At 34.3% G+C, this 12,964-nt stretch overlaps 1 protein-coding gene across 4 annotated transcripts in view; it reads right to left on the bottom strand.

Moving 5' to 3' along the window:
- Positions 1–12,964, bottom strand: part of Cdk13 (cyclin dependent kinase 13) — an 87,548-nt gene that overhangs the window by 28,168 nt on the left and 46,416 nt on the right. For all 4 annotated transcript variants that reach the window (XM_029468532.2, XM_029468533.2, XM_021179986.3 and 1 more), the window contains exons 6-7: positions 3,555–3,744; positions 2,162–2,218 (exon numbers count right to left, since the gene is read on the bottom strand). In XM_029468532.2, the coding sequence (XP_029324392.1) occupies positions 2,162–2,218; positions 3,555–3,744 (247 nt within the window). The remainder of the gene's footprint in view (positions 1–2,161; positions 2,219–3,554; positions 3,745–12,964) is intronic.

Here is a 12,964-nt window from a genome sequence, read left to right as displayed (position 1 = left end):
ACTCAAGCATGATAGTTAAGTTACATTAAGGACAATAAAACTAAGGTGAAATATCAAGAGATTAAGAAAATAGAATCAATTAATTAACCAAAATTCCTCCCAAATAGCCAGATTAGTTAAAACCTTTAAAAATTATTATTCAAGTAAAATTTTAGACTAAGTAACATTAAGACCATTTTCTTCACAAATTCTACCAAAAGATACATTACTATATGGTAGAAATATTTAAAAATTTAGCACCAAATACAGAGGTATACATATTTAATTTCAACACTTGGGAGGTAGAAGTAGTTGGGTCCCTTAGTTCAAGGCCAGCTTGGGTTATATTGTGAGACTCTTTTATTTTATATAAGAAAAAGAATTTAAAAGCTGAACTCTATAGCTCCTTGACCCTGTCAACACAACTGAATGTGTCCAACAACAGAAGAATTGATGAGGGGCTGGAGAGATGGCTCAGCGGTTAAGAGCATTGACTGCTCTTCCGCAGGTCCCAAGTTCAAATCCCAGCAACCACATGGTGGCTCACAACCATTCGTAATGAGATCTGATACCCTCTTCTGGAGTGTCTGAAGGCAGTTTTATTGTACTTATATATAATAATAAATAAATAAATCTTTTAAAAAAGAAGAATTGATGAAGAAATATGGTATATATGCACATTAGAATATCATGAATTTGTGTAGACAGGGAGGTGGATCTGGGAGAGGGGGAGTGTAAAGAATATGACCAAAGTACAGTATATGAGCAAATTTCTAATAAAATATTTTATAAAAAATAATACATGCTTTGTTGTTACACACTGTAACAATATGATGAACCTGAAGGACATTAAGGTAAATAAGCCAGGCACATAAGACATAGATCACATGATCTCGTGTGTGTGTGTGTGTGTGTATAAGAATGGTTAGTTGCTAAGAGTTGTGTATTGAAGACTGAGAGTTGTTCAAAAAATATAAAATCTTTAGTTAGATAAGAAGACTAAGTTCAAGATATTTAGCAAACAACTTGATAAACCTAATAACAATTCAGTGTCTTCTTGAAAATAAACAGATCTTAAGTGTTCTAGCCACCAATAAAAAAACTGAGATAAGACACTGGCTAATCCTGCATTAGCCATTCTACAATGTTATTCATAATTCAAAGCAATGTAACTTGATATACCCATTATAAATAATTTTAAAAGCTTATTACTGAATTCACAAAATAATTTTGATTAAACAAATATATAAATAAAAACTAGAAAGGAATCAGCTATACTAAATTTATTAAATCAAATCAATCCTATAGCTTATTTACATAAAATCATTATTTCAACAAAATATTTTATTTTGAAAGTCTGTATTAATTCTACAAGAGTCTTATTCCTTTACAACCAGACACAAAGGGAACCAATCAGATATACAACCCCAAGTTTAGCCAGAGAAGCTCCATCTGTCTCTATCTCATACACTGAACTTCCTTCACAATTGCTTGTTTAAATAGTTCTAGTGAGTTTGGAAAAAACACACTACTGTAAATAGATATAAGTAAAACAAAAAAGGTGAAGTCTAAAATTAAAAAAAAACAAATGTTTAGAATTTAAATGTACTATTTATAAAGTACATACCAAACTTTATTATTAAATACACAAATAAAATCCTTAATGTCTTGATCTGTATTAAAAATGTATTAAGTTTTAAAATTTAAAGTTTATTGCACTCATATTAAGAGCCATACATTTTAATAGAAATTTTAATTTATTCACCATTTGAAAATTAAATTTATTTAAAAACTGAAAACAAAACTGTAAGATTAAGAAAGCCAAACTAGGTTTGTTTGGTTTTTTTTAATTTTCATTATTTAGGAAACAAAAATGTTAAATAAAAAGAAAAAGAATCAGGGCTGGAGAGATAGCTCACCAGTTAGAACACGTGTTGCTTTTTCAGACAGCCTAGGTTCAGTTCCCAGCACCCACATGGTAGTTCACATCTCTCTCTAACTCCAGTCTCAGTGGATCCAAAGGCCCTCTTCCAACTCCACAGATACAAGACATGCATAAGGTGAACATACAAACACATAGCCAAAGGCTCATACACATAAAATTTTTAAAAGTTAATATTCTAAATATAGCTTTTAAAACTGAACTTACTGCTTAAAATTATTTGTTTCAAGGTGCTCTTACCTTTCTTCTGAGCTATATAAACGAGCAAGTCCAAAATCTGCAAGTTTTATCTGTCCTCTGGCAGGAATAAGACAAAATAAAAAAGCATTAGTTTACCATGATTTTGATTATATATACTTAATATTCTATTCCAGGGCTCAATGAAAACACATTACAAACAAACAAACAAAAAAAAAACACATAAATTCTCTCATTGCACTGCTATACCTCAGGCAAGGTAATGGGAACTAATGGGAAAATGTACAACGTAACAACTAGTGTTTTGCTTTGGATAGTTTCTTGTTATTGTTGTTATGGGTCCATTCAATCATACATATCTACATGTTCTTAATTTTCAGATTCAGTTGGATATAGATCAAAACTACTGGAGGGACCATATTGTCCTCATGTCATGTGTGTTAATATTTCCTACCTAATACTGTACCAACTATTTATACAACATTTACATTTTAAATAAGCTACACAAATACTACCTTATTTTATAAAGAGCCTTATATCCCTAGGTACTATTAAAAAGATGCAGTAGTGAGGTTAGTCTAAAGCAACCCTCCAACAGGGCCCAACACACTTAATGGTGCTAGTGTAACAGTATCTCATGTCCCCTTCAGTTCCTACTTAGAAAAGTACCTCAAATGACATTTAGGTCTAGAAGTACTTATTCAAATAGTGCCCAAGAACTAAATCACATTATTTGAAATTTATGTTTAATTTTCTAGCTCTTAAAAGGTTAGGGTGCACAAATTATTTTCTACCATTTAAAACCAGGTGGTGCATGTTTTATTCAAATTTTAAAAGTAATACTAAGTACAAGAATAATGCTAGAAGTATGCTGATTCTTAAGATATTTACCATAAACCTTACATATACATATTTTTAAAATACATGTAAAAAAATCTAATGCTTGGAGATGGGGATAAGGACAAAGAAATAACTCAGAAGCAGAATGCTGGCTGCTCTTTCAGAAAACCAGGGTCCCATTCCCAGAACCCACTTGGTAGCTAACACACGTCTGTAACTGCAGTTCCAATGTATCTACACCCACTTCTAGCTTCCACAGGCACTGTAGACATTGTACACAGACACACATGCAAGCAAACACCCACTCGTTACAAATAATTTTTTAAATTAATTTTGTTTTGTAAAATCTGTACAAAAACCTAAAGCTGAAATCATTTTATTCATGATTAGATTGATTCACTTCCAATTATCTGGAAGAATACCAAACAAAAAGGACATATGTACATTGCAAATCATTACTGGAGCTACTGGAGAACAACTGTGGAGGCAATACTAACTGACTGCTGTTCCTTACCCAAGAAATTATAATAAACCTAATTTATAGGAAGTTATATATTACATTAACACTTTAAAAACATAAATTTCATATCCATACCTATTATTTAGAAGGATATTTGAACATTTAATATCTCTATGCAAAAAGTTCTTCTTATGACAATAATCCAGGCCTTCCATGAGCTGTCTCATAAAAGATTTTATATGGTTTTCATTAAAATGAACCAAGCCTGATTCCAGCAGTCCCATCAGATCATGGTCCATATATTCAAACACCAGGTAAAATGCACCTGAGAATGAGAATAATTAACATATTAAAGGCTTTAATCCTATAATCTATCTAGAGGTTCAAATGACTTTGATAAAATACTGGTAAAATGGAATTGACCCTTGAAAATAACTTCTTTGTCATTTATTTGTAAGATTCGTTTACCCTCTCAGAACTTATTATCAAAAAAACGATGTGTCTCAAGAAATCAGCAAAAGCAGTTTTCTTCTGAGAGCCATTATGATACAGATCACCTCTGCTAATTTCCACATTATTTAGTTTTTGATCTGATTACATTCTTCCCTATATCAGGCAAATTGTTTTTCAGAAAAAATTTTGAATAAAATTTGTATGGTCCAAAGAATATTAATAAGTTGTACAAAGAACTGCTTTTAATACAAGAATATAAGCCCAAATAGACCAAAGTCATCTTTAGGTGATTTATATTAATTTTGTTTATATAAGACTATATTTGAAAGTATAAAAATTACAACTTTATACAGTGTTTAAAACTCTTAAATAAAACTTATACAAATTGAATCCAAAGCTAAATAAACAAACATTACAATCAAGCAAAGCTTTACAGAGTGAGTTCTAGGAAAGCCATATCTACAAAGAAGCCCTGTCTTGAAAAACCAAAACAGAAAAAGAAAAAACTAACAAAAACCATGTCATCATCTGTGAGAAGAGAAAAGCCAGTATTATGCCAAAGAAGACACTCAACACAATTCACAATCAGCTCCTAACTTTAAACAGAGCAAAGAACTTTCAAAAATGATACAATAAAAGAATGCCTTCTAAACATTTGTTATAGTACCTCTCTGAAGACAGGAACCACGCATATTTACAAGAGAATGCTAGGCACTGAGAAAAAATCTTCATGGTTACTAACTTTATGTAGATGTTAATATGTAAAATTTAAGAAGCTTCAGAGCCAGTAAGAAACTTATCTCAGGAAAAATTACTTGAAGAGAGCAGACAGCCATCATCCTCCTCAGCCTCCTCCACATAAGCACACACTCTCACAAAAAAAAAAAAAAGTTTTAATAATACTGCAGAAACAGGAAAACACAAATGACAAGAACTAAATTGCAACAAGAATTAAACATCAAAACAGAAAATACTATAACGTAATTTCAATTTAAAAAAAAAACTAGCGGCTAGTTTTTATTATTTTGCCTGGGGAATGGGCATTAACTTGACAAAGTAACTATCAAATTCACCGTGAAGAAACTGTATTTGATCATCATCCAAACACTGTTGAAAATACACTTTGCCCTATAAGAAATTAATGTGCCCTGTCATACTTAGATAAAGACAGAACAGTGAAAGAAAATACACACCAGAAAACAAATTATAAATGTTTACCCATTAATTATGGAAACGTTAATAAATAAATTATAAAGTAACAGAAAAATCTCATTTAGATAAAATTATAATCCATAGGGAGATAAGCAGTACCATCACAGAGAAACCAATAAAAATGTAACTAACAGATTCCACTAAATAGTGACTCAGGAATACCACTAGAAAACAATACAAACAGGGAAAAGACAACTGGGAAATACTGTCCACAATATAAAAAAGTAAACATCCTTAATATAAAAGAAGGCCTTATAAACCAGTACAAAAGAAATTTATCCCATAGCACAAGATGAGAAATAAAATGGATGTCAGATGACAAAATGGTGTGTGCAGGTAACCTTCATACTTTAAAGGTAAAAGGAGAAAAGTTCAAAGTCATCCACAGTTCTGTATCAGGTTAAATGGAGCCTCCAATATTCAAAAAAGTCTGTGTTTAAAACAACATTAAAGATGCTTAATCTCATTACAACTCCAAATGTTCAATATGGCATTTAAACAAAAAGATTTCAAGAGAGCATACAATATTAACACAGGTATATAGGGGGAAACATAGTATAAATATTTACAAGTTATGTTTCATTTCCAATTGCACAACCCAAAGAGTTAGCCAGGAGCTCATAGATAGCTACTAAGCACTTATGGCTTAGTCAAAAAATGTTTTAAGTATGCACCAGATTTCTAATACTCAATATAAAACAAAAATAAATATGTCAGTAATACAGTACACTGAGTTAGGTATTAAGTACAGAGGAATGAAGCACAGACAGAAAATTCTCAAATGCAAGGCCAAACTGGTTATTACACAGCAAGACTTTGTCTCAGATATATAATACTACTAATAATAAAGAATAAGAATGGATAATAGCCGGGCAGTGGTGGCACATGCCTTTAATCCCAGCACTTGGGAGACAGAGGCAGGCGAATTTATGAATTCGAGGCCAGCCAGGGCTACACAGAGAAACCCTGTCTCGGGGAAAAAAAAAAAAAGTTAAGAAATAGGAAGGAAGGAAGGAAGGAAGGAAGGAAGGAAGGAAGGAAGGAAGGAAGGAAGGAAGGAAAAAAATAGGCTAGAGAGAGCTGAATGATTAAGAGTCCTTGTTGCTCTTGTAGAACTGAGTTCAATTCTCAGCACTCATATCAAGTGGCTGTAATTACAGCTCTAGGGGATACATCCTCTTCTGGCTGCCATGAACATCCACATACACACATGTGCACAGACACACAAATTTAGAAACAATCTTTAATAATTTATGATAAATTGACTGTACATTGAAATCAATGTACTACACACTGAGTTACAAGTTATTAAAATTGAATAATTTCACCTGTTCCATTCTGTAACATAATTATTAGGTAACATTTTAAATTTGAAATAGAAAGCTTACTTCTATCAAGTAGCTATGACTGAAAGGCCTAGGAAGTGAAATAAGACAAGATGGTATTCCATTCTTGGAAACCATTAAGTTCAATGGAAGATTATTAGAAAGAGTAAAAAAATGTAGAAAAATAGTGTAACATACAATACTCATTGATATTGGCTACCAGTTAAAAGATAAAATAGAACCCATTAATAATAGCTATTTAAATTGAAAGGTTTTTAAACTCCCTTTTAATGCAGAAAACACACATACACAAAAAAGGGCACAGTTCAAAAATACCAATCTTCCCAAATTAATTTGTAAATTATGCAAAAGCCCAATTTCTAAAATTTATCAGTGTGGTGCTGTAAATGCTAAACTGGCCTCCTAGGCCTATGTACTGGAACACTTGATGTCAAGTTAACAGCACTGTTTAGGAAAGTTATGGAATCTTTAAGAGGTAGAATCTTGTAAGTACATCAACAAGGGCAGGCTCTGAGGTTTATAGACTGCTTTCACTTCTGCTTCCCTCTCACTGCCTCCAGGGTATGGTTTATAAGGCCTTCTTTTATATTAAGGATGTTTACCTTTTTATATTGTGGACAGTATTTCCCAGTTGTCTTTTCCCTGTTCGTATTGTTTTCTAGTGATATTCCTGAGTCACTATTTAATGGAATCTGTTAGTTACATGTGATCATCCTGCTTCCTCACTGACCTGCCATACCATCCCCACCCTGCTGGACCACATTCCCTCACAACTGTAAGCCAAAATAAACTTTTTCCCCCTTTATTTTTGTCCGGATATTTTATAACAGCAAAAGCAACAAGTACATGAAAGATTTTTCTCTACAATGTATATCATACAGGAAAATAACTAAGAACAAAAACATCTGAAAGAAAAAAGGTATATAGTAAGAATGGTTCTACATTCCTATTTTAAAATTTTTTAATTATAATGTAAATTATTTCTGTAAAGGCTGGAGATATGGCTCATAGAGGTCCTGAGTTCAATTCCCAGCAACCACAGGGTGGCTCACACTATCTGTAATGGGATTCAATGCCCTCTTCTGGCATGTCTGACGACAGCGACAGTGTACTCATACACATAAAATAAGTAATTCTTAAAAAAAATATACCAAGTCCACACTAAACTTTTACTGTAGAATAGACTGTGATGCTGGGAGATAGCTTAGGTGATAGGCAAGCATGAGGGCCTGACACCAGATCCCCAGCTCATATGTGCAAGGCACAGCGGCACTGACTTTAATGCCAGTGTTGGGAAGCACGAGAGCTATTGGCCAGCCAGACTAGCTGACAATGAGAAATCCTGTCTCAAACACTAAAGTAGAGAGCAATTTAAGAAGACACCTGATAATGACCTCTGGCTTTCACGCACACTTAACATCCCCAATAAACAGGTACCTACATCATACATACACCCACCTACGCCAGTCCCTCAGTCTCAAAAAAGAGACAGGAGGGAAATAAAGGGACAGAACACAAAAAGGTATTTCACTCAGTTAGATGGTCTTCTTAGTAAGTGGTGGTAGAATGACTGAACACCTACCCAGACACAGCAAGATAAAAAAGTATCCAAAGAATGGCCACCAACATAAAAAAAACAAAAAACCAAGTATATCAATTATAGAACTAAGAAATAAAAACAGAACTATTTGTTGAAAATAATTCCCTACAGTGAGAATGGGGGAAAACACTCCTCAACAGCAGTTCACAGGACAAAACAGTAGTAAGACAAACAAATGAGACTATTTCTAAGTTAGAGAAATAGGCAGATAAATTTTCATCACTACAAGTCCTGTGCCAAAATGCTCATGAAAACAATGTATATTTGCCTCCAATAAAGTCAGTAAAGAGTAAACAATAAGCCCAGAACAGTAGTTCTCAGCCCATGGGTCACCACCCCTTTAGAAGTTGAACAACCCTTTCATAGGGGTCACCTAAGACTACTTGAAAAAAAAAACAGATTATTTACCTCATGATTCATAACTGTAGCAAAATTTCCAAGGAAAGAATCACTGAGTACAAAGATGTTTGAATAGAAATGTTCGGAAGCGAATGTGTATGGTGGGATGGGATAGGGGAATACAAAAAAAGCAGAACATCCAAGGACCATAAAACAATCACAAATGTTAACATTCTTTCAAGGCTTTAAAAGAAAAGAGAAAGAGACAGAAGAAATATTTGATGCAATAATTAGTGAGAAGTTCTCCCCCCTCAACAGTTACTACAGAAGAGTTGAAGAAGATTTGAAGGGAGAAATGATATAATATCACAGAGAAAAGAAAAAAGATTGGTGGGGGAAATTTTCTTCCAGACTGCTTCGAGACCCAACAAACTCCTATCAGAAACATTTTTTTCTTAACTTAGTTTTGACATGTTTTTAATGGCCCCATACCATTTCCCAGTGGTAATGTATGTTGGCATCCTTTATTCCTATTAGTACATAAATTGCTTGTATTGTTTATTATAAGCAGTATTATAAAAATAATCTTTTAATTTTGGAAAATCCAAATTAAAACAGTAAATTAAAAAAGATCATTTGTTATATATTTATTATGTTCAAAGTATCATATCATGTCATCAGAATTCATAACTTACCTTTATACCTCTTTCCCACTTTGCAAGCAACACCTTGCTGAGACATCTTGGCAGCTTGTTTTTTATTTTTATTGACAATTTTTAGTTCTAATAATTAGAGACTTCTATGCATCCAGAAAGGCTATATTTTGTTGGTGGCAGCACGTATGTATACATGAGACCAGATACTTATGTATTTCTCAACTACTCTCTTATAACTTTACACAGGAGCTTTCACTGAACCTGAAGCGCCCCATTTCAAATAGCTTGGCGGGCTGGCCAACAAGCTCATATACCTGGGTTATTGTTTAGCAAAGAACTCAAGTCTAAATACACCTATGTGAAAAGCCCTATGCTGGGATTATAGGCATGAATGGATTTACAAGGGTGTTGGAATTAAAACTTAAGTGTTCATGGTTGCAAAGCAAGTATTACCCAATGAGCCACTTCCCCAGCCCCCAAAGGTATATTTTTAAAAGTTAACTTCTGATTGTCATAAGTATGTCTGATCTTCATATTGTTCTTGTACTACAGATTAAAACTATTCACTTCTTCAATCTCTATCCTTCCTTCCTAATAAAAAATAATTGTTTCTACTAGCGATCTCATTTTGTTCTTATCAACCTACCACTAAAATTTACATATGTGTGTGTGTGTGTGTGTATATATATATATATATATATATATATATATATATATAGTGTGTGTGTGTTACTATCTTAGAAAGTCCTTCACATTAAAAGACCACAATAAACTTAATTATTACTCTTTTTCCAGAAGAGGAAAACAGAGTACAAGGGGAAGAAAATACTTTTTTGTAAATTATTAATAACAAAACTCCCCATATTAATTATTTTTAGGTATACAGTTCAAAGATAATTACATTCACACAGTGGCACAAACACCACCACCACTCACCTCTGTAATTCTTCCCATCTTTGCACAACTAGACTTCTCTGACTGCCAAGTACGAAATAAAAGTCTCCTACCCTTCTAAGCTCCACAGACACTACTTTTTTTTGTCTCAGTGCATTTAACCATCCTGGTCAAAGAGTGTGTGTGTATGAATAAAATCTCTATGCTGAATTTGCTCTGTTTCATAAAGCATCCTAATGGGTATGAGCTAGCAAATTACTATGGCTTGAGTTATATTTCCCAAATAGCTATCATGCGGAAGTGTTTTTTGGTTTGTTTTTGTCCACGTGATTCTTGGCTATTTACCCATCTTCTTTTTTTTTTTTTTTTTTTTTTTTTTGGTTCTTTCGAGACAGAGTTTCTCTATGTAGCCCTGGCTGTCCTGGAACTCACTCTGTAGACCAGGCTGTCCTCCAACTCAGAAATCTGCCTGCCTCTGCCTCCCGAGTGCTGGGATTAAAAGTGTGCGTCACCATGCAATTTCCTGAAGTTTTCTGTACTATTGTTTTCCTTCACTCTGTGTGCTGCTGATGTCATCTAACAACACTTAGCACTTTAGTCTAACCCAAATACTAGAGTCAACTGATTTATGAGTATAAAATCTTTTATAATCATTAATTAACTGCTAATGGTAGTGCCAGACAGTTACGTCACTTTAACCCTGCAGTAAAGATTTAAATTTAATGCACTCACCTTTCTTCTTCCTTCTCAGATCCTACTGACTGTAATAGTGAAAATTCTGGAATTTTAGTTTCTTTAAAAAACACAGCCGGGCGTGGTGGCGAACGCCTTTAATCCCAGCACTTGGGAGGCAGAGGCAGGCAGATTTCTGAGTTGGAGGCCAGCTTGGTCTACAGAGTGAGTTCTAGGACAGCCAGGGCTACACTGAGAAACCCTGTCTCAAAAAATAAAATAAAATACCCCACAGAAATGCAATGAGAATATGCTTTCATTTTGATTCCAGGTATGAGGATATGGGGGCTGCTTCGCAGCAGCTGACTATGATTTGCCTTGTGCTATATAGCAGGGGTGTGGTTTTGCCAGCTGCAGGTATTTTTTGTGATTGTGTAACATTTGGAATTCTGAGAACTTTTCAGAGGGCATATAAATTCCAGATCCCCAAAGATGAGGTAGGGGGTTGTTGGTTGTGGTTTGTTAGTAATTGTGCTCAAAGAAGAAACGAGAAAGAAATTAGATTCAAGGATCTCTCTCCCTCCCTCTCCTTTCCCTATCTAGTGATAAGGGATGAAACCATGTGGAATAAAAGTGGGAAGAAAAAAAAACCACAAAGTAGCAATGACCAGCTATAGACTACTCTAGATCTTGTACTTACATAAATATTATAATCTTCTTGTCAGTATTTAAAAATCCATATGGCATAAAACAGCTCAGCGGGTAAGGCACTCAATGCCAAGCCCTGAAACCGGAGTTTGATTCTCCAGGACCCATATGGTATAAGGAAATTACTATCACCAAGTTGTCCTCAGACCTCTACACACACACAGAGGCAGCCTCCTCCCGACAAACAAATAAATGTAATTCTTACATTTTTAAAAATTTCCAATTTAAAAAAAGTCGAAAAAAGCCACCTCTAATTCTAAGAAAGGCTGTAATAATGATGAAGATAAACTGGGGAGGGTGCTTTCTAAATAAGATTAATTCTTCTAAGCTTTAAAAATGGAATATTTTCTATTTAATATTTTTAATACTTTCAATGGTTTTTCTCACCTTTCAAGTTACAATCCTTGCCTTTTCTATCAATTTATTCTTAGATGTTTTATCCTCTGAACATAATTGGTTATGTTTATTGCTCTTTATCTTGTCCATAATGTGCACAAGCACACATTGTACTTGCCTGTAATGGACGCACACACACACACACACACACAAAATGGTTTTGCATCTCTTTTAACCTGGTGTCTTAGTCAGGGTTTCTATTCCTGCACAAACATGATGACCAAGAAGCAAGTTGGGGAGGAAAGGGTTTATTCAACTTACACTTCCATACTGCTGTTCATCACCAAAGGAAGTCAGGACTGGAACCCAAGCAGGTCAGAAAGCAGGAGCTGATGCAGAGGCCATGGAGGGATGTTCTTTACTGGCTTGCTTCCCCTGGCTTGCTCAGCCTGCTCTCTTATAGAACCAAGACTACCAGCCCAGAGATGGAACCGCCCACAAGAGGACCTCCCCCCTTGATCACTAATTGAGAAAATGCCTTACAGCTGGATCTCATGGAGGCATTTCCTCAACTGAAGCTCCTTTCCCTGTGATAACTCCAGCTATGTCAAGTTGACACAAAACTAGCTAGTACACCTGGTTATCTTATTTCATTTTCTACTGCAATTGCCCTGACTAATACCGGTATGGTGCTAAGTAGAAGCTGCAAGAACATATACCACCTATTTTCTAGATGATATGTAAGTTGAAACAATTTGGGCATGCTGGTCTATATATAAGAATTTACAGCAGGAGCCCTTCCTTAACCCATGTTTCAGTTAACTCTTCACCAGTCATGGTCTGAAATGATTAGATAAAAATTTCAAGAGATAAACAATTCATATTTTAGGTTATCCCTTCTGAGTAGTGTAATGAAACCTTATACTGTACATTCTATCAAGATATAAATCACTCCTTTGTTCAGTTAATCTATGATGTTTAAATACTCACTTTATAACACTGGCTGGCGTGGAACTCATCTACATAGACCAGGATGGTCTTCTACTCAGAAAGATCTACCTGCCTCTGCTTCTGCTTCCTAGGTGCTAGAATTACAGGTCTGCTCCCTACTATATACCCAGTTTCTTTCCTTGATTTATAACAAATTACGAATATAAAGAGTACTCATATTTCCTAAATACTTAAATGCTAATATAGTAAAAGCACCATAGTTCATTGAACACACAATGGCTGGAATAGCAGAATTTGGCTATCTTAGGATGTATGTCAGTAATTTCAAGTACCAAAACACTATTTTTTAAAGTACATTTTTATGTTTTTAATCTGAGT

Source organism: Mus caroli, unplaced genomic scaffold, assembly GCF_978045245.1.
Source record: "Mus caroli unplaced genomic scaffold, Mus_caroli_1 scaffold_15, whole genome shotgun sequence".
Taxonomy (NCBI): Eukaryota; Metazoa; Chordata; class Mammalia; order Rodentia; family Muridae; genus Mus; species Mus caroli.
This window is presented reverse-complemented; position numbering and strand designations above follow the sequence as displayed.